General features: G+C 38.5%; 2 protein-coding genes across 5 annotated transcripts in view; one reads left to right on the top strand and one right to left on the bottom strand.

The window, feature by feature from the left end:
- The window catches only part of TIPIN (TIMELESS interacting protein), a 36,761-nt gene extending 19,298 nt beyond the window's left edge, over positions 1-17,463 (top strand). The window contains exon 9 of one of the 2 annotated variants that reach the window (XM_079125727.1): positions 17,238-17,463. The gene's annotated coding sequence lies outside the window, so the exon portion shown is untranslated. Of the gene's footprint in view, positions 1-478; positions 646-17,237 lie in introns of those variants that run through there. The other variant, XM_079125726.1, reaches the window with a different exon arrangement.
- Positions 1-22,053, bottom strand: part of DIS3L (DIS3 like exosome 3'-5' exoribonuclease) — a 33,691-nt gene that overhangs the window by 1,024 nt on the left and 10,614 nt on the right. For 2 of the 3 annotated variants that reach the window (XM_079125652.1, XM_079125654.1), the window contains exons 3-16: positions 20,111-20,239; positions 18,333-18,468; positions 15,672-15,848; positions 14,326-14,404; positions 12,972-13,151; positions 10,036-10,217; positions 8,810-8,971; positions 6,740-6,987; positions 6,102-6,194; positions 3,746-4,279; positions 2,376-2,530; positions 2,093-2,271; positions 652-797; positions 13-187 (exon numbers count right to left, since the gene is read on the bottom strand). In XM_079125652.1, the coding sequence (XP_078981778.1) occupies positions 13-187; positions 652-797; positions 2,093-2,271; positions 2,376-2,530; positions 3,746-4,279; positions 6,102-6,194; positions 6,740-6,987; positions 8,810-8,971; positions 10,036-10,217; positions 12,972-13,151; positions 14,326-14,404; positions 15,672-15,848; positions 18,333-18,468; positions 20,111-20,239 (2,575 nt within the window). The remainder of the gene's footprint in view (positions 1-12; positions 188-651; positions 798-2,092; positions 2,272-2,375; positions 2,531-3,745; positions 4,280-6,101; positions 6,195-6,739; positions 6,988-8,809; positions 8,972-10,035; positions 10,218-12,971; positions 13,152-14,325; positions 14,405-15,671; positions 15,849-18,332; positions 18,469-20,110; positions 20,240-22,053) is intronic. The other variant, XM_079125653.1, reaches the window with a different exon arrangement.

Genomic DNA, 22,053 nt, shown 5'->3' with positions numbered 1-22,053 from the left:
ATATAGACTTACTGTTACATGGTCAAACAAATGGAATGTAACAGATTGTCCTGCTGTTGTGGTAGAGATGATTTTGTTTTGAAATCGTTGAAGAGATCCTGGTTTCCACTCAGAACAGCTATCTGGGCCACATGAGATCACTAAACCATCTTTATTTTTTAGATAAGCAGCACCTTTAATCCCAAACCTGAATCGTGGCCAGAATAAAAATTCAGAGATAATGTACTTAGTATGCAGATCTTGTATGCTTATCTAGAGTGCTAGTTTTTCTTTTACATTAAAAAAAAAAAAAAAATCACTTTTCCTATGGTTTACCTCCAAGTATTTATTTTACTGTAGCAAATGGGAACACAATATTTAGCATAAGAAAGATCCTAAAATAGATATAGATGGACATACATATGTACTCCAGTTGCCCCCATTGTGTACCTATGGTAACTACAGATAGTTGCTTAATTTTTTTTTTTTTTTTTTTCAGTGCTAGGGGTCAAACCTAGGGTATCATGCATGCTAGGTAAGCACTCTACCACTGAGCTATGTCCCCAGCCCTAAATAAATATTTTAGTAAATAATATCTTATGTATTGTTTTGGTTCTACATTTTTAGTTTAATTCTGATTTCTTATTAACCATTGCATTAGATGTGACATACCTTGGAATAAATACAAGCACACCATTTGTTCTAATTGAATAAATAACTCCATCAGTTATGCATCGCTCCTCAGTTTCAGGGTCCTTGTCTTTAAAGTACATGCACTGGAAGAGTTCAGTAGACTGCTTCTGAGAATGCTGTGCTGCCTGTAAGAAGCACAACAGATTTTCCAGAAGAAACCTGAAATTCACATTTCTACAGAAAATTTCTTTAAAAAGGTTAGAAGATGTCTAACTATTATTAATATAAAAACTATTTTCTATTATGAATCAAATCAATTTTTTGATAACTTAATATATCCAATATTATCCCATCAAAATGTAATAGAAAATGAATTATTTTATAAACTGAAACTTGTTTATAGTTCATCAAAGTAGAGGCTGGCAAATTTATGTCCACTTAGAAGAAGTATCTCATATATCCTGTCATTTTAAGTTTGGGCTACCAAGATCTTTTTGGTGGAAATGTAAATTACCACTACAGTTATTGAGAGCAACCTAGTAATACGCATCAACATTTTATTTATGTCTACCTTTTGATTTGGCAATTCCATTTCTAGGATTTATCAAGGCAGTAGTCTGAAAAGTCCATAACAATGTATGCACCAGGATGATAGTAAACAGAACTTTCTGTAACGATGGAAATGTTCTGTATCTCTGTTACTAATAGGTAACTGCTAATCACAAGTGGGTATTGAGCTGGTGAAATGTGGCTATTACAATCAGTGAACTGAATTTTTAATTCTAAATAATTTAAATTTAGATAATCAATGTAGCCAGTGGCTATAGTATTGCACAACAGAGAATACAAACATTGGATACAGAACATTATCTTAAACATTTGGGTAATTTCTAATTTTCCTCATCACCTAATGGTTTAAGTTCTGTGCTATACCATCTTGTAACTACTAGTATTAATATGAAATAGAATAAGCAGTTTCTAAAATAATGATATAGTTATATCAACATGATATGCTATCAGTAACAAGTATGTTAAATGAAAAGATTTAAAACAGCAGATATGGTACAATATTTTATAAATAAAAATGTTAGCACCGTCTAGAATTGGGTGGCAAGGTGATAGGTGATTTTTTGTCTTCATATCTTTTTATGTTGCTTGAACCTTTACATTCCTACCTTTTGGGAAAAACATCTAAGCTATCATCAATCTTTGAAAATCAAGCCAAGCATGGTTATGTATTCCTATAGTCCTAGCTTCTAGGAAGGCTGCATCTAGAGGATCATTTGAGCCCAAGATTGAGACTAACCTGGGCAACATAGACCTTGTCTCTAAAAAGAAAAATATCTCCCAAATCCACATTATCTCCAAATACTTGGTGAGTATATTATGAGCATTGTTTAGAATAAGAATTTGTTAAAATGTATAGTATTCCACTCTGTATAATAAAGCTGACTTTTTTTAATGAGAAAAACCTTCTTACTCGGTTTCTGTTGTTGATATGTCTGCATAATTCCTCAAGATCCTTGTTGCTGAGCAGGTTTTCTTTAATTTCTATTTTCTTATCTTTGGAAATGGCTGCCATTAACAGTCGATGTACTACAATATCTGAATATCTTCTTATTGGAGAAGTAAAATGGGTATATTTATCTAACGCAAGACCTTCAGAAAGAAACCAAAACATCAAAATTAACAAAAAAAATGTCTGTACTATTTAAACAAATTGCTGAGGTTATAGTAACACATAGGAAAATTTTATCATTCACCATAATGATGGAACTCTTCCTCTGCACATGATCCAGTAGAGAAATACAGTGCATTAGACATGGCTTGCGTAGCCATAGAACGTAGCAGTCTGTTTACAATAGGATCATTGGGGTCATTTGCATTATCCAGAGAATCAGCCAGTGTTTTATTGGACCTAACAAAGAACAGAAAAACCTTTATGTAGTCCCCAAAGGTAAGTTAGAACCCTTTGCTCCTTGGTCTGAATACCTTTATCTGCCAGCAGTTAAATTTCTTTTGGACACATTTCAGAAGCAACTCTTTTTAATTACAGAAATCTAGTTTGCTTTTAGGATTTAAACAGAAAAAGAGAGTCACAAATTAATTTCTTTAGTAAAGCATTGTTCTGAGTAATACTAGGTTCAGTTAATGCTTGTCAATAGTAGGTGGTTAAATTTTTACCCAGTTGAATTCTTAGAATACTTAATTTTAAATATCCTGTACAGGTCAAAGAAGGCTTTTTATTGATTGATTGATTGATTGATTGATTTTTGTACTGGGGATTAAGCCCAGGAGCACATTACCACTGAGCTACATTACCTAGCCCTTCAATTTTTTAATTTTGAAACAGGGTCTTACTTAATTGCTGAGCCTTGCCTCAAACTTGCAATCCTCCTGCCTTAATCTCCAGAGTTGCCTGTGCCTGGCAGCCTTTCTTTTTTAAAGAGACAAAGGAAACATTCTATTTACTCTCAAATTAATTTCATTTCTTTTTTTTGTATCAGGAATTGTACCCAGGGGTACTTAACCACTGAGCCACAACTCCACCCCCTTTTTAAATTTTTATTTGGAGACAGTGTCTTGCTGAGTTGCTTAGGGCCTTGCTAAGTGTTTATGGTGGACTTTTAACTCAAAATCCTCCTGCCTCAACCTCCTGAGTCACTGGGATTACAGGTGTGTGCCACTGTGCCCAGCTTAAAATAATTTTTTAAACCCTAGGAAATATAGAAGTATATTAAGAATAAAACTAGGTAGGGACTGCGATGCATTCCTGCAATTCCAGCTGTCTGAGAGGCCAAGGAAGAAGGAGGATTCCAAGTTTGAAGCCAGCCCTGGCAACTTAGTGAGACCCTGATTGAAAAAATTTAAAAAAGGGGGGGGCGGGTACTGGGGATGTAGCTTGACAGAGTACTTGCCCAGATGTAGAGGGATCTGGGTTTGATCCCTAGCATGGCAAAAATAAATTAAGCCTCAGTAACCCTGTTTTAAGTTTCTGTGCCTAACATGGTAAATGAAGAGAGCCAAGAAGTTTGGGTCAAAGATCGGCCTATCACATTTAAAGAATGACCATAAGATAAATGAATATACAGTACTTCCTGCCATTCCTCTGCCTCCCTCAAAGGAGGAATACCGTGTATCAATGAAGAAGCCTTTTGCTTTAGCACATTCCCGGAGCTCAGAGAAAAACTCCTGGTGTGGAGAAGGATGTTGGCGCAATAAAGCCTGATGAGGGAAGCTCTCCCAGATCTTCTTGGCTACCCAGTGGTTGGCCAGGATCATACATTCAGCCACTGTCTCATGGACCTCTAGAGGTTGCTTGGGGATAAGGTCATGAATGTTCTTTTTTTCATCTAGCTGTACTCGAACCTCTACCCCTTCCAGTTCCAGGGCACCACAACGATCTCGTTTAGCTCGGATATGGCGAGCTATGTCAGTCAGCTTTCCAATTGCCCACACTAATTCCTCCAGCTTGACTTGTCTGCTCTTCTCATCCAAATCTTTAAGTTCTGGAATATCATCAACAATGCTGAAGTTTCCATCCAGTAGTTCCTGGGCTGCTTCATAGAAGAGTTTATAAGCTGATCGAATAATGGTTCTGCCATACCACACTTTCTTAATTTCATAAGAGGTTTCATCCAATTCCCACATGACACTTACAGCATACCTACAAAATCAGTAACAACAACGTCACTATTCAGCTCTATTTTTTGAAGCAAACAGAAATTGACCCCAAATGTAACCTGAAAGAAATTACAGTGCTACAGGTTTTTGGTCCAATTTCTCAATCCAACCATGCTACCAATAAATCAAATTTAAATTAAAACAATGACATTAGACTATGTTCTGATAAGTTCTGAACAAATCTGAAATGAGTTTATATGTAACAGTACATAATCTACTTTATAGTTCTCCATTTTGACTAGAATAGCATGGTACTGATAAAAGAATCAAGTCTGTTTAGTGCCCCAGGATATAGCACAGCCTTTCAGATTCTACAGGATAACAATAAGCTATGATATCAGTCTTGATGACAGGTTAAATTAGCAAAATGTTCATTCAGCAAAGAACCACTTTGCCATCAAAACACTTGTTTCCTGGGTATAGTGGTGCATGCCTGTAATCCCAGTGACTGGGAAGGCTAAGGCAGGAGGATCACAAGTTTGAGGCCAGTTTCAGCAAGTTGATGAGTCTCTAAGCAACTTAGTGAGACCCTTTCTCAAAAAAAAAAAAAAAAAAAAAAAAAAGGGCTAGGGATGTGGCCCAGTGGTTAAGTGCCCTTGGATTCAATCCCTGGTACCAAACAAAACAAAATGCTTCATTTAAAAACACAGTTGGTGTCCTAGCACATACCTATCATCCCAATAACTGGGTTGGCAGAGGCAGGAGGATAACAAATTCAAGGCCAGCCTGGGCAACTTAGCAAAACAATTTGTATCTGGGGGGAAAAAAAAAACAAAAAAACCCCCTAATTCCCCATATTTAAAGAGCTCTCACAAGTCTTAATAGATCAGAAAGCCAAATTAAAAAGTGCAAGGAACAAGAAGTAGTTCACAGAAAAGAATACACAAATGATTGTGAAACTTAAAAATGTTTAACTTTCCTCATAATAAGAAAAATACAAATTAAAACTATAAGAAACATTTTTCAAATACCAAATTGACTAAAATAAAAATACAATGCACTATGTTGGCAAGACTGTGAGGAAATAAGCGCTTGCATACCTTGGTAGTGGGAATATAATTGGTGCAAACTCTGGAGGGCAATTTGATAATGATCCAAACATAAATGCATGTACCCTTGACACATATTTCTAGGAATTCAAGATACACTGTATTTTCTAAAAAGCAAAGTGATTTGTGTTTCAAGTGGTTTAATAATTAGCGAAAGATTGAAATCTAGTCAAATTTCCAAGGATAAGCAACTTTCGAATATACAGTGTTGTCTGTGGTACATTATTACATTTAAAAAAGGAAGGTGTTGAACTCTGTGTGTGTTTATACCATATGTGTAAAAAGAAAATACCCATATTTGTGTACATAATAAATCTAGAAAAAAATTGGTTGTTGAGGAAAAGCAATAGGAAAGAGCATTTCATTAAATATCTTTTGGAACCTTTGAATTTGGACTACATGATTTTATTGCCTATTCAGAGACAAACTTTACAACAAATGAACAACTACCTAAATTTGTGATTCTTATGTAAAACAGGTTCAACCAGGGAATGCATATGTACAAGCTATACAAATTTGTACCCACACTAGCTGAATTTAAAAGCTAACAGAGGGAAAAGAACAAAGGAAGGGAAGGCTAGAGAAATAGAACTGCCTAAAAATAAGTGGTACAGAGGGGTTTAGAGGAGACAGGGAAAGCAGGCCACTGGGGAGAGGGTGGTAAAGATATTAACAGAGGAAAGAGGCCAGAGCAGGGAGCATCAGGTACCTCAAAAGGGCCAAGACAAACTTTAAAGATAAAAATAATAAACTCACCTATCAACACCTCCCAGCAGGGAACACAAATCAGCACTGAGGATAGAGGGCAGCATGTCATAGCGACGATCTGCTAAATAATAAGTGGTGGCCCTGTGAATGACACATATGCAGTGACTGACCTTCAGCAGGGAGAAGTAGAACTGCTGACAGGGTAGGCTGCAGAGAGGTAAATGGCTGAGACCTCAGTACAGATTCCCCAAGGCTGCTGCTCTTCATAAAGTGCAGCAGACTGCATAATAAAATGATTCCCATGTTCCCACTTCTCTAAATGATTCTCCTTTGGGCTGAATATTCTTCCACTGATGTAAGAAAGAAAGCAAGCAACACAAATCTTGGTCATAGAAGAAAAATTGGAGTGTAATGATCCAATGTTTATATAAAGTAGTATATTACTACATGAAAATTTAACCCATTTCAATTTAGTAGGAAACAATGCATGAAAAGGTTGAAAAAGGAAAGGTAAATTGATCAAGTTACTATTTTTCTAAAGAAAAAGGAGTAACCACAACTTTTTTTTGGAAGGAATTTTCAGAATTGTACAAACATGAAACTAGCACACCTTTGCACATCTGAAACTAGCACAGATACAGAATACCAGTCACATACAACCATGGTGCTAATCTCAAATAGCTTACCTTGTTCTAGCTTCAACATCAATGTAAGAATTGGGAGCCACAAAGTGTGTTACATCTGCAATGTGGACTCCAAGTTCCAGATTGCCATTATTTAAGGTTCGGACTGAGAGTGTGTCGTCCACATCTTCACAACCTTTGGGGTCAATGCTGAACACAAGATGGGTTTTTCTTAAGTCTTTACGTACTTGTTCCTCTTCAGGACTCACCTTCCAAGGATTTTCTGGTGTGTTAACTGGCATTTCACACATCTGTATGAGAGGACAAATATTCAGATATACCACAAGTTTCTATAAAAATCTACTTTAACATTCTCAATGGAACCATGTAGAAATTTATTAATTTCTAACTACCTTCTGCATCAACCTATTTTGCTTCTTTTGATCAATCATTATTTAGTGGATGCCTCAGATGTGTCAGGCCCTGGGCTAGGCTCTGGAAAGCAGGAGTCAACAGAAAAGAAAGACCCCCTTGAGGATCTTTGCAGTCTGACAGGAAATGTCTCACAGTTTCCACCAGCCTCATCAGTTATGGGGGCTAGTGCAAGAATGAATGAGTGACTTATGTGTATAAATAACGTATCCCATTTCCAAATGATTTATCTGTTGAAGTGATGATGAAACTTTTTTTTTTCTTTTCAGTACTGGGCATTGAACCCAGTACTGAAACTGATTGAACTATATCACCAGCACTTTTTATTTTATATTTTGAGACTAAGTCTCCCTAAGTTGCAGAGGCTGGCCTTGAACTTAGGATCCTCCTGCTTCAGCTTCCTGTGTTGTCAGGATTACGGTATGCACCAGCATGCCTGGCTGACCTTGAGCTTTTCAAGTCAAGCTTGGGAAAAAAAATCAGCATGTCCCAAATAATAAAATCTTATTCCTTAAAGATAATTTAAACAGGACAAATCTAGGACATTTTCTCTCCTTTATTACCTGTTTAAACCATCAATTTGCAGTTAAGTAGGCTGAAAGAGGAGAGAATTCTAGTCTTGTGAAGTCTAATTCACACTTTATTTTATTCTAACATTTTCACTGTTGCCAAACAACAAGTAATTTCCAGAAACTGTTAAACATAAAATTTTAATAATGTAAAATATTCTAAAATATTTTCTTATTATAGCTCCTGTTCTGTCAAGAACTCAACAAAAATAAGAATACCCATACACTCTTAATGGTAATGCAAACTGGTCCAATTTTTTTCTGGAAAACAATCTGCCAATACATAATGAAAGCTATTTAAATTTTTTATGCCCTTTGACTTGGTAATCTCACTTTAAGGATTACATTCCAAGGGAATGATCTAAAAGGGAAAAAAAGGCAATGTTGATAAAAATGTTTGAAGTAGCATTTTTTATAATATGAAAAATTAAACAGCCCAAGTGCCCAACAATTGAGGAATGTTTAAGCAAAGTAGGGTACATCAATATGCAGTAATTTGTCGTAACTACTAAAAATAAGTAGGCTATGTCAATACATAGACATAATTTTAAGTGAAAGAAGCAGAACAGAAAATAAGTGCGCACAATGAATATGGCTATACGAGAATAATAAACAAGATTTATGAGGATTTTAAAAGACTATAAAGTGATGGAAATGGCTGATGCTTTATGTTCATTGAATTTTTGTTTTCTGTAAAGGTTACAAAAACTTTCATAACGAGCATGATTCTTTGACCCATGGGCTGGAGATCACAGGAATCTGCTCTCCAGTTTTATGCAGCCTCTAGTTGAACAATGGGGAGTGGCATCCAATAGGTCTATAACCAAGTACACTTGCAGTTGCTGAGGATGGATGTATACTGACTACAGGACACTGACATGTCATTTTTAAGCACAGTTGGAAAATATAAAATTTGAGAGCTGTGAAGCTGGAGGAAACAAATTTTACACTTGAAGCAGACTTCAGTCTGGTCCAAATACAAAATAAAGTGGAGTGAGATTTTTTTCATTATTCTGTGCCTTTAGACGGGTTGTTACATAGGATAAAGATTTTTCTTTCTTAATGATGAAACAAACACAAAAGGAAAAAGACAATGTCCATTACTAGATCAAAGGCCTCTGGAAAAACTGACCTGAGCTTCTGAGAAAGGGACAACTGAAATACTGTTTTCTACCAAGATGGTTGCAATCTCCCCTTCCAGATCACCGATTCTTCCTAAAACACGCACAAAATGCCCATTTGGATACACAGATGTTGACTCCCAGGAATCGATGCGCACAACCACCCTGAAGTCCTGCACAAAGGAAAACAAAAGATATGAGCCAAGCACCAGGAGCTAAGCGGTTCAATTAGAAGCATCAAGCAAATAAGAGATAAACAGTACTGAGTTCCAAAGAAAGGGGCCAATTTGCAATAGTGGCGTGTGGTGGTTTATTTTTTATTCTTCCTGTTTTATGGAATTGCCAGATGGCATGCAAATGCTGGGCCCATTGCTTTGAAGGGAGGTATTACCTCTATATCAAATAAGTGGGTTGGAAATTTTAGTCTGTTAAAGAAAGCCAGTTGTAACACATTTTAGTTAACAATGCTACACAGGGATAAACCCAATTATGCGTGGTCCAAATTAAGTCTTAAAACAGTAGTCTCAATTTTAAGTTACTTTTTTAAAGTTATTTTTAGTGTTACTTTCTAATTTTTGGTAGTGGGAATTGAATCCAGGGGCACTTAACCACTGAGCCACTTCCCTAGCCCTTTTTATATTTTATTTTGAGACAGGGTCTTGCTGAGTTGCTTAGGACCTCACTAAGTTGTTAAGGCTGGCTTTGAAATCGCAACCCTCATTCTATCTTAGTGTCTCATTTATAAACTGCAAAACATCAGGTGAGTTAAATTTGGCAATGCCCACATTTTGCCACAAGTAAAGTTTAATTTCTAACTTTCTTGTTTATGTCTTCTCTCCAGTGCTATATTCCTTTATGGATAATCGATTCTGTGAAGTACCACTACATCATCCCTACAGAGCAGAGTGATCGTATTTCTATATCTCTTGCTGGAAGAAAGCTTGTTAGTGTTGGCAAAGTGTATCTATTGAAAGTTTCTGGGTTGGACAGCTGGATAATGTATGTTCGTTCAGGTTGTCCTACACAGCTATTTCTAGGACGATTTCTCTCTGGCCTTCATTTATTAACCACGGACTACTTAATAGATGGTTCTTATATATTTAGAACTTTTAAAAAACAGTATCTTAAGAGTGCCAGAATCCATCAATAATTTATTTCCTCTTATGCAAAGGAATTAATAATTCTTCCTGGTACTGCTCAAAAGCTGGCAAAGACAGAAGGAAAACAGTAGAGGTACAGTGTTGGCTACCTGGAGGGCTTCTGCCTGCTGGGTACTAATTCGAATTTTGGGAATTCTGTAATCCCAAGGTGTAACTAGGATTTTCTGAGCATTTTTGCCCTGTGATTGGACCTCTTCTTTTGATGGAAACGTCACCACATAATCCCTCCAGTTCTTCTGAAGAATGCCCACTACTCGACCTTTGGGAGGACAAAACAGAATAAAGCATGAATTAGTAAGATGTCTTACCTGGACTGTGACCAGCTCAGCAGTAGAGAAGCAAGAAATGCAAAGTTTCGTTTTTTCAAGCACATCCACACAAGACAAGAGTTGTTTAAAGATTTGCCTTCTTAGCACTTTAAAGATGTATTTTTTTAAGATAAATAATTTGGTGGGGGGGTACTGGGGATTGAGGGGTATTCAACCACTGAGCCACATCCCCAGCCCTACTGTGTATTTTATTTAGAGACAGGGTCTCACTGAGTTGCTTAGTGCCTCACCATTGCTGAGGCTGGCTTTGAACTTGTGATCCTCCTGTCTCAGCCTCCCAAATCACAGGTGTGCGGCAGCATGCCTGGCTAATTTTTTTCATGTTATCATCATGCGCTTTCTTCTATGGGGCCTGATGAGACATTTAGAATGCATTGGTGCCATTTTCTTTTTTGCTAGTTCCTTATCAATGTCAGGTTGTGGAATATTGGGAAGAGTCAAAATGATCTTCACTCTTAAACCATGCCCTCGTCTGTGGGTTTTCACTGTCATCTTTCTTTCATCAGTGAAGCTCTCTTGGCCCATTACTCACAAAAAAGTCTACAAATCCTAAGTCTGATACATAGTACTTTTAATGAGCACTGATTGAAGCCAAGAAAAAGACAAATGTAATTGTTAAAAGTACTTTTCTTTCTTAAATATTATTGAGCCCCTTCCTAATATAAGAACCTGTTGGAAGTATAGGAAATACAGCAAGATCAGAACAAAGTCCCTGAGTTCATGGAGTTTATATTTAATCAGTTTGAGTGGGAAACAGACAAAAAGAAATATGTCAGCCAGGCATGATGGTACACACCTATAATCCTGGCAACTCAGGAGGTTGAAGGAAGAGGATTGCAATTTTGAGGTCAGCCTCAGCAACTTAGTGAGACCCTGTCTCAAAATATAAAATAAAAAGGGTTGGAGGTGTAGTTTGGTGGTAGGGTGCCCCTGAATTCAAGGTTCAATCCCCTGTACCACAAAAATAGAAATAAAGAAATACATATGAGGTAGTGATAATTGCTAAAAAAGGCACGAAGTGGGGTAAGGTGACCAAGAAAGACAGAGGGTCAGAAGTGGCAGCTGCTTTAAATAAAGGGACATTTGAACAGAGATTTGAATGAAAGTGAGAAAAATAGATATGAGATAGTCAGGGGTAAGCTTGTCCAAGTTGAGGAAGATCGAGTTATGGCAATATGACTGGAGAAGAAAATGATAGGATCAGCACAAGCTGGGGAGACCACGGAGGCCATGATAAGGACTTTATTTTATTTACTTATATGCAGTGCTAAGAATTGAACCCACGTGCTAGGCAAGCACTCTACCACTGAGCCACAACCCCAGCCCCTTGACTAACTCTTAAGAGTGAATTTGCCTTTTACTGAGATGGGGGCCACTTGGGGAAGAGCAGGCCTCAGGGCAGAAATCAGATGTCTGTTATTGGATGTGTTACATCTCCAGGGGAAGATGCCAAAGAGATGACTGAGTAAACGAAACTGGAGGGTGAGGAAGGGTCTGGACTGAAGATACAAAGTCAAAGACTGAACAAGGTCTCTGTGGGAGAATGCAGAGAATGATGATCCAGAGCAGAGCAGCTGCATGCCCAAGAGGACAACACGATGGAAAACCGGCAAAGGATAGAAGGACCCACCATGGGCTATCTCCTAACCGGAACAGGAGCATGGGCTCCCAGAAGCCAAAGGGAGAAGCAGTGACCCACCAGTCAAATACCGCAGAAATGATGAGGACTGGGAACTGACCAGTGCTTTAGCAGCAAGACCACTGGTGACCTGGACAAGAGCAGTTTTAGAGGAGGAGAGTATCTGAATGGTGTGCAAGAGAGGCCCTGCAGAGAGGAAATCACAGAGAATGCAGCTGTTTTATTGAGTTTCATCATAAATTGATACAGAAAAGGGGGCAATAGCTTTAAGGGATGTGGGATCCAGAGAGGGTTTTTGTTTTAAGATGGATGATGTAGCATTTTTAGGTACTGATGAGATTAAAATAAATGAGGGGATAGGGGCTTACCTCAGTGGTAGACCATGCACTTAGCATGCTCAAGGCCCTGGGTTCAATTCCTAGCACCAAAAGAATAAAAAATACAAATACAAAAAATAAATTTGCAGAGAGGGAAAACTGATCACATAGGTTATAAAATATACAAATATATATTTTTTCATTTCTTTTTTGGTACTGGGAATTGAACACAGGGGCACTTTATTACCATGCTATATCTCCAGCACATTTTAAAATTTTGAGACAGACATTAAGTTCCTGAGGTTCTCATTAAGATAATTAGACTAGTCTCAAAATTGTGATTCTCCTGCCTTAACTCTGCAAGTCACTGGGATTACAGGCATGTGCCACCACCATGTGCAGCAAAGAGACTGTGTCTTATATCAATAAGTGTTATCATACAACATAGTGACTAAGGTGAACAAGGTACTATACCCTTGAAAATCACTGGATTTTAAGGCTTCTCACTACAAAAACAATTATAAGCATGTGAAATAATACATGTTAACTAGCTCAATTTAGCCCTTCCATAATGCATATATATATAAATGTAGGATGTTACACAGGATGATATATATAATTTTTATTTGTTGATAGAGAGCAAGCAGTATTTCTGGAATGCTAGGCAGAAGAAAACAATAATTCCATGAGAAAAATGGATGCCAGAGTGACATTCCAAGTGGGCTTACCTGTAGGCATGGGCTCGCTGGGGGACTCGCCCAAAGCCTTGTCATCACTGTCATTCTCACACAGGGCAGCGGTTCTTCCTTTCCATTCATTTTTAGGGAGCAGTTCCACAACCACAGCATCTCCATGAATAGAGCGGTTCCGAGCCTTCATGCCGTGGATTAGGATGTCACTGATTAAACCTGAGTAGCAAAGGTACACAAACACTATAAAGACACCAGGGTGCCACACCAGGGAAGCATTTCAAACATAATACATTTCAAGTCTAAGCAGCATTCCTGAAAATAAAAACTTCCTTTCAAAGGTGAAGTTAAACTCCCCCCCGCCTCCCCCCCCCAGTTAGGAGTAAAGAAATGCTGCCACCAAGTCGTACTACACAGTGTGCTCTCAAACAGGCTACCCTTGATCACCTTTTAAAAAACTTCTTCCTGTCACCTTTCAAAGTAGGCATGTGACCCTACCCTGTCTGATACCTTCAGGATCTGCACAATCAAGGGAGCAATGGTCAGTAGACTGATGAACTACAGGTAGTTAGTTGCAGAACTGCCATGGCTAGTTCTGACAAAGAGAAGCCCCTGGAAAGCCATTGCTTCTTAATCTGCTTCCACCCAGCCACACTCTACTTAGTGGCACATGCCTGTAATCCCAGCGACTCAGGAGGCTGAGTCAGGAGAACCATGAGTTCAAAGCCAGTCTCGGGGCTGGGATTGTGGCTCAGTGGTGGAGCACTTGCCTAGCATGTGTGAGGCCCCGGGTTCGATCCTCAGCACCACATGTAAACAAATTAGTAAATAAATAAAACAAAGGTTCATTGACAACTAGAAAAAATATTAAAAAAAATAATAAAAGCCAGTCTCAGCAATTTAGCAAGGCCCTAAGCAACTCAGTGAGACCCTGTTTCTAAATAAAATACAAAAAAGGGCTGGGGATGTGGCTCAATGGTTGAGCGCCTCTGGATTCACTCCCCAGGACCAGGGGGGAAAAAAAAAACCAGCTGGCAGAATTTCAAATGTTCCCAACACAAAGAAATGATAAAAGTTTGAAGTGATGGATATAACAATTACCCTCATCTGATTGTTATACATTGTATACAATGTTTTGAAATATCAGACTTAACTCCTGTGATATTTCAGTTGCACATAAGTGCATTGCATATGTACAATTACTATGTGTTAACTGAAAATGTTTTTAATCTTTAAAAATCAAGATAAGATCAAATAAAACCAGAGATAACAGACTAAAAGCTAGGGGGGAAAAGCCCAAATCCCAAAACCCCATGTACATGGGGATATATGATACAGTGTAATATCAGAATGTAAAAAGAGTATGGAAATTTACATAAGGTTTATACTGAACCTGAATCTTTACTGCTGGCTCCTTGAAGTCGAACAAAAGCTTCTATTTGTGCTCTGTGTTTATTGACATTCAGAATCCCCTAAAATCATGATAAAAAATCAGTGTGAAAAATTTTCTGTCTGGTTTACCTCCAAAAGGTCCAGTTTTTTTTTTTTGTAATAAAATTTTTATTGGTTCTTTTTAGTTATACATGACAGTAGAATATACTATGACATAATTATGAAAGCATGGTGTACAATTTGTTTTACTTCAGTCCCCAGCATTTCCCTTCCCCTCCTTTCCTCCCCCTCCTTTGCTCTTCCGAAAGGTCCAGTTTACAAAAATATCCTCATTATATTCCTATAGGTTATGATTCTTTTCATTAGGAATTACACTAAGGTTTCTTTTCTTGAGAGAAAATACAATCATTCTGAAATACTGTCTATACCAAGTGCTAAACGCACTCATTTAAAATATTCATACTGTCAGCAGGGACTTTAGTGTGGCATTCCCAAATTTTTGCCAGCATAAAAACCTTCTAAGTTGCTTGTTAGAAATGTAAAATCTGGGTTGGGGTTGTGGGTTAGTGGTAGTGCACTTGCCTAGCATGTGTGAGGCACTGGGTTCAATTCTCAGCACCACATATAAATAAATGAATAAAATAAAGGTCCATCAATAACTAAAAAAAAAAAAAAAATGTAAAATCTATTATAGAACAGTTCTGTGTCTTAATTGTGGTGATGGATGCACAGATCTATGCATGTGATAAGGCTGCACAGAGCTACACATACAAACACAGACATATAAGTATATAATTGTTCAAACCTGAATGATTTGTCTGATTCCTTCCCAAGACCCTGACAGCACCTAGGTTCTAGGTCCAGGGTGATCACAAAGAGGTCCTTTGAAAGGGGTGGGAAAATGGCACAAGAGTGAAGAAGCTAAATTTCAAAGATTTTATAATGTCGCTAATCTTTCACACCTCGATTCAAAAATGTTTCTTTCCTAGTAACGAGAGGTATTTACAAGTCTACTCCCACACTGCACTAGTATGATGCTCAACATCCAGCACAATTAAGAAATTCACCATAAAGCAGCTTCAAATTGGATAGCCAATGGCTATAGGCAGAATGGCTCCCCAGTCACCTTAAATTTCGACAGCCCAGGCTTATCCTGCATATAGCCTTTCAACTTAGAGGTCTGCAAAAGGAGAAAAAAAATGAGGGGCGCTGACATTGATTCTTTTATTTGGCAGTATAGGGATTGTCCCCATAGGCTAATCTTCCTGCCTCAGCCTCCTGAGGAACTGGGATTACTTTTGTGTGCCACCATGCACTCTGACAGTGGTTCTTTTTTGCCACCCTCACCTGGATATAGCGTCCAGATTTGATCCCAGCTTCTAACACTTCCAAGGGAAGATGTTCTGGGTACTCCTTTCCGTGGCTCTCCTGACTCTCATTCTCCCTCTCCTGTCGAGACTGAAGGATAGAATCACAAAGCTCACGGGCAGCTTTTAGGTCTGGCCAAAAGTTGTCCAGGTAATTCTGCATTTAATAAAGGCACAGAGAAACATGGTCAGAAGAAAATAATTCATAATTAAAATGCGTCTGAAAAATCTTGTGTAAGGACTGCTGTTCCTGAGCCTCAAGTTACTAGTTTATTTTCTGCTATTCCTGAAGCGTTGCAAAGAACTCCACCATGACGCACCTCCACCTCTTAGTTCTCTACATTTTCAAACTTCTCTCTCTCCAGTACCCCACCCACCCACCCACCTAAAACACACACACACACACACACACACACACACACACACACACACAGGCAGCCTGTCTTTCTATATATCTCACTGCTACAGACAGTGGTGTGTAAAGAAAAAAACTTCTGCGTGGGTATTCTTACGTCTTTTTTTTTTAAAAGGTACTGGGGATTGAACTCAGGGGCATGTGACCACTAAGCCACATCCCCAGCCCTATTTTGTATTTTTATTTAGAGACAGGGTCTCAGTGAGTTGCTTAGCACCTTGCTGTTGCTGAGGTTGGCTTTGAACTCACCATCCTCCTGCCTCAGCCTCCTGAGCTGCTGGGATTACAGGGAGGCTATTTTTACCATTTTTTTTTTCTTTCTTTGATTTTAATTCAGTTTTAATTCTAAGGTAGAGTCTAGCACATTCTCTTCTCAAATTGCAAAAAAAAAAAAAAAAGATCTTTATTATCAACTCTAACATCTCTCATTAACTTCAGGGTCCTATTCAAACAAACTGTGCTAATATTAATACTAGTACCCCAATTCCATGGTCACTTATCACTTACCAACACCAAACTTTTGTCATTGTGAACCACCTCTTCAAGAGAGTCTTTTGGCTGTTCTCCATCTAACTTCAAATCCCCAAAGAAAATTCTGGGCTTCCCTCTCATTTGAACTTTACAATCTCTCTTTTTTCCTACTATCATTCACCTCTATGAGGCCCTTGGTCACACAGCATGCTTGAGAAATGCTATACAAAATAAAACTGTCCTATACTACTGAACTACAAAGAAAAGTAATTTTCACAAAAAATAGAAAAATGTAATTTTAGTCAACTGTCCTCTGCAGGAACAAGATATGATATATTACAACAGAAGAAACAAGTGACACTGCCATTAATATCTAGCGCCCCTAGAATTCTCTGGCATGCCAAAATACTTTTTTATAGCAGGGCCAAAAAAATTCTATTGGCAAATCTTTAGCAATACATGCACGTGGGAATCCTTATAGAATCTACAATTCAAAATCCAACTAGTCTTTCTGTAAACTGACAGGGGTAATGGAGGGCCTCATTCTGGTTTCTACATCAAAAAATGAAATCAACCAGTACAAGTTGATTGACCAACTGGGCTGAAAAGGGAGGCCACTCATCTATTGAGAGATTAACAGTCATCCTGTTTCCTCAAAAGGTACTCAGGAGATAGGAAGAACTGTATTGCTATGACAGCCTGAAGAAATTGGCACTGATAATGCCACTCCTGTCTGTGATCTCTACCACTGATCGGACAGCCTTCACATAAATTAGATCACACCTCAATCCCTTCACTTGTCCATACTAACCCCTAGGAACACTCCTAAGTGGGAAAAGTGAGGAACAACTGAAAAATAAAACTGCCTTAAAACAGTTTGTGTTTCATGTGTGTATTCAGGAAAATAATTTGGGGGTCAGTTCTGAATGATGGTTGGGAGCATTGGAATCAGACTCCCTGGGTACAGATGCTAGCTCTACCACTCTCTATCATGTGACCCTGGGCAAGTAACTTAGCCTTTCTGGGCTTCAGTTTCTTTACCCATGAGATGGGATAATACCACCTACCTACCCCAGAAGATTTGGACAAGAATTAAATGAAATAATACACATTGGTGTATATCATTCCATTTAAATAACACATTTAGGCTTGGCATAAATGCATGTTGGTTATTAGGAGGGACTTTAAAACTGCCAGTTTGTTGGTCAAAAACAAGAGAACACTGGCAATCTTACTCAACCTATTGTCATAATCACCATTACTTTATAGACATTAGAGACTGGGGTATAGGTATAGCTCAGTGGTAGAGTGTGTGCTTACCATGCACTAAACACTCCCACTCCCTGCAAACAAAACAAAACAAAATTTACTGTCAGCAGGTGCTTATTAGGCTGGTCTTGGATGCTGTGTGCCTTATAGTCCTAGTAGTTTGTCCAAATTTGCTAAAGTCAAGGTGAATTAGTTGAAGAACAATAAAGATACAGAACTTTTTATTTTGATAGTAGGGACTGAACCCAGGGGCACTCTACCACCAAGCTCCATCCTTGGTTCTATCTATTAACAGGGCCCAGGTTGGCCTCAAACTTGTGATCCTCCTACCTCAGCCTCCCAAGTCACTGGTGTTACTGGCATGCACCACCATGCGTGGCTGATATGGAACATCTTAAAGTGTTCTCTCTTTATTTTCTCTTTCCTGCGGTGTCAAAGGGATTGAGAGCCTTGTGGGTACAATTTACGATGTAAACATACAAATACCTTGAAAGAAATCATGAATACTCCTTCTGTTTCACTTCCATACTGCTGAATCGCCTCTTCATCTTCTGTCACCATAACAATGGGCATCCTATCCTGGCAGTGGTGATAGTACCAAACAGCTGCATTGTATATGCTCCTGGGAAAGCAAAGGACATGTGAACCCTCCCAAGGCTGAAAGATACAAGCTGTTGTTTAGAGTTTCACATCTGGCTCTTAATCTTCCATCCTTTGGTCCATATAGATATTCTTTAATTCACTCATCCCCTTAACAAATACTTCCTGAGTATCCATTATAAATAAGCCCTGGACTTGGTGCTCTGGGGGATACAGAGATGAATGAGAAGGAATCTGACATCTCTTCTCCCCTAGTACATCCAGCCACCATAGCAACCACTTCCATGTCTTGATATGGCTTAGAAACCATAAGGCTCTGTCATCTTTTAACAGCCTTTAATTGGAAGGCTGAGTCACAGAGCACCAAATGGGATGACAAGCTACACTAAGAAATGTGAAGAAATGAGTGTTTGCCTTGGAGAAAAACTAGGCTGCAAGCAGCTGAAGATCATACTCCTTTAGGATCTGACACAGAACTACGTGGAATGCATGGAATCTTTCAGAAAGGAATTTGAATCGGGAAATAGAGTCTAGGTCTGAAGAACTGTGTCTAGGACTAAGAGTATGTCTCCAAGAAAGTGCACAAACTTATATGGTACCACAGTTGACTTAAATGTTTTCTATAGATAAGACACTTTAGAGCTTATAGTCCCTTTATCCTACACAGAGAGTGCAGTAGAGGCTACTGGTGCCCATCACCTGTACCTGGGCCCATCTCTGATTTGGTTGCAGTTCGGGGGACAGTTCTATCCCTCCTCAGGGAGCCACTGAATGGAGTTAACAGCCTTGGGGAAAGATCTTCAGTTAAAGGGGGGAACCAACTAAATGTCCTAGAGCTACCCTTTGGGGTACCTTCAGAGGTATATTCTACAGGGTTTTGCAGAGGTTCCCCAACAAGACTGACTGAACCTTCATTTCCCACAATAGCATCACATCCTTTACTCCTTCCCCTCATCCCTCTTCCTGCCCCCACTTCCTCACTCCTGTTTTGGAAATTATCCCCATAGACACCCAACACCCAAGTGCTTACCTCAGGCTCTGTTTTCAGGTAGACCTAAACTAAGACACTGTACTTCCTAAAACAGCTTCAGTCTAAGAAGACTGGTTAAGGATATTAAATTGAGCATTTGATCTCATTAGCTTAAAAGCAATACTCCTTCCACCCACACAGACACACAAGCATTGAAGTTATGACTTGTAGGTCACTGGAAGGATCCTGCTAGCTCTCAGGGTCAGATAGCTACCCAGAGTACCTATGTTTCCTTAATCACAATTTTTTTCAAGCTACTAGGGATCAAACACAGGATCTTGTACAAGGTAGGCAAGTGCTCTGACACTGAACTACATCCTCAGCCCTTAGTCATTTTTTTCTTCTTTTGAGACAGGGTCTCTCTAAGTTGCTCAGGCTGGCCTGGAACTTGTGATCCTGCTTCAATCAGCAGTCACTAGGATCACAGGTGTATGCTACCACACTGGCTCCCCTAAAAACAATTTTAAAAATTTAACAATTACGTATTCAAATGATTTATCTGTAATATGAACACATTAGGCATTTGAATATTAATCGTGGCTATAAAATAATTGTTGGTTTATTCTAGCATACTATTTAGATCAACTTGCAAATAGTCACTGATGAGGAAATGAAAGATGACTCGGAGCCACACCTGGTCTGCCATTTTTCCATGGATTCTCCTCTTTCCCGAGGGAGATAGCAGTGCTGCTGGAATTCATTAGCAAAGAGAATGCAATCATGACGTGCGTCCTTCAGGAGGTTTCTCAATTTGTTATACTGTCTGTAATGCAGAAGAGAAATATAAATCTAATGTAGCAGATTCTTACCTACTGAAATCTTCAGTTAAGGATAAAAAAAAAAAAAAGATATTCTAGAGCAAAAGATTGATTATTTAAAAGCTAAGAAACAGTTATTGTCCTTAGTGTACTCAGTATTATCAAGCTGCTATTTTTTTCCATTTTGCCTGCTACATACTTGGGAAGGGCCTACTTAATTAGTTTTCAGATTAATTAAATTCTTTCTCTTCATTTTTCCCTCTGTGACTTCAGGTCATTTTACTATGTAATTGTATTGCCCTGTCCCTCTTCAAAGCTTGAATACACAGAGGCAAGCAGAATCTGACACTTTATTTTTATCCCTCACTTTGTTAACACATTTTACTTCTTGCTGGCAGGTCTAGAAAAGGACATGTAAGGTAAATAAGTTTAGGGACTTAGCTGTGAATTTTACTTATGCAGCCACTCTGATTTACATAAAGGAGAGCTAGCCTTAACTGTCCTACATCTAATAAAAAGTTGTAAATCTTTTCCCATCAAGACACCTTTCTAACAACACTAGCCACAGACACAATTCAAAAAGCAAGTCAACTACAATTCAGTTTCTAAGGTGTTTTTCAATAGTCTAAGTAGCATGAAATTACAGAGGCCATTCAATTATTTTAAAGGAAACCAACTGGGATTCTTGTATTACTGTGCTTGGGCCTGAACCCAGGGCTTCACACAAGCTAAGCACACATCTACCTCTGAGCTATACCCCAGCCCCTAAACTAATGTTTATAGTTATTACAGTAATAGTAATGATGATGATAATAGGTTGACTAAGATCAGAAATAATCTCGTTTTTTACTGACAAAACAACAATTTACATGGTTCCATCCAATAATGATAACCAACATGTATTTATGCCAGATATGAGTGTATTATTTAAGTGTCTATTGTCTATTTAAAAGTTGACTCAGCCAGGCGTGGTGATGTACATCTGTAATCCTAGTAACTTGGGGGGCTGGGGATGTAGCTCAGTGGTAGAGTGGTTGACTAGCATGCACAATCTCCAGTACCACAAAAAAAAAAAAAAAAAGCAAGTAATCCTAGTAACTTGGGATTGGGAGGCTGAGGAAGGAAGATCACAATCAAGGCCAGCCTTGGCAACATAACAAGATCCTATCTCAAAAATAAATAAATAAATAAATAAATAAATAAATAAATAAAGGGCTGGGATGTACCTCAGTGGTAGAGGTTCCCAAGTTAAAACTCCAGTACTCACCTCCCCCACCAAATTAAACCAGATGTTAACGTGTAAGTTATCCAAAGTAGGAAACTCTCATTTAACATCTGAGACTTTTTTTTTTTCATGGTGGTTCTGGGGATTGAACCCAGGAATGCTCTACCATGGAGAAACATCTTTTGAAATTTTATTTTGAAATTTTGAAATTTTATTTTATTTTGAAATTTTATTTTGAGAAAGGGTCTCACTATTTGCCCAGACGCGTCTTGAACTTGCAATTTTCCTGCCTCAAACTCCTAAGTAGCTGAGATTATAGATGCAGGCCACTACACCCAGCTGACGTGTTTAATAAACTCTGTTCCCTTCCATTCCCACCACCAGCCTGCCACAATGGATTAAAAAAAAAAAAAAAAAGTCTTTTGGGCCAGGTTTGGTGGCCTATACCTATAATTCCAGCGACTTGGGAGGTTGAGGCAGGAGGATTGCAAATTTGAGGCCAGTCTCAGCAACTAAGTGAGGCCCAAAGCATCTTAGTAAGACCCTGACTCAAAATAAAAAATAAAAAGGGCTGGGGGTGTGGCTCAGTAGTAA

The sequence above is a fragment of the Sciurus vulgaris genome, assembly GCF_902686455.1.
Source record: "Sciurus vulgaris genome assembly, chromosome: 2".
Taxonomy (NCBI): Eukaryota; Metazoa; Chordata; class Mammalia; order Rodentia; family Sciuridae; genus Sciurus; species Sciurus vulgaris.
Note: the sequence above shows the minus strand (reverse complement) of the source record. Positions and strands in the feature narration are given on the sequence as shown.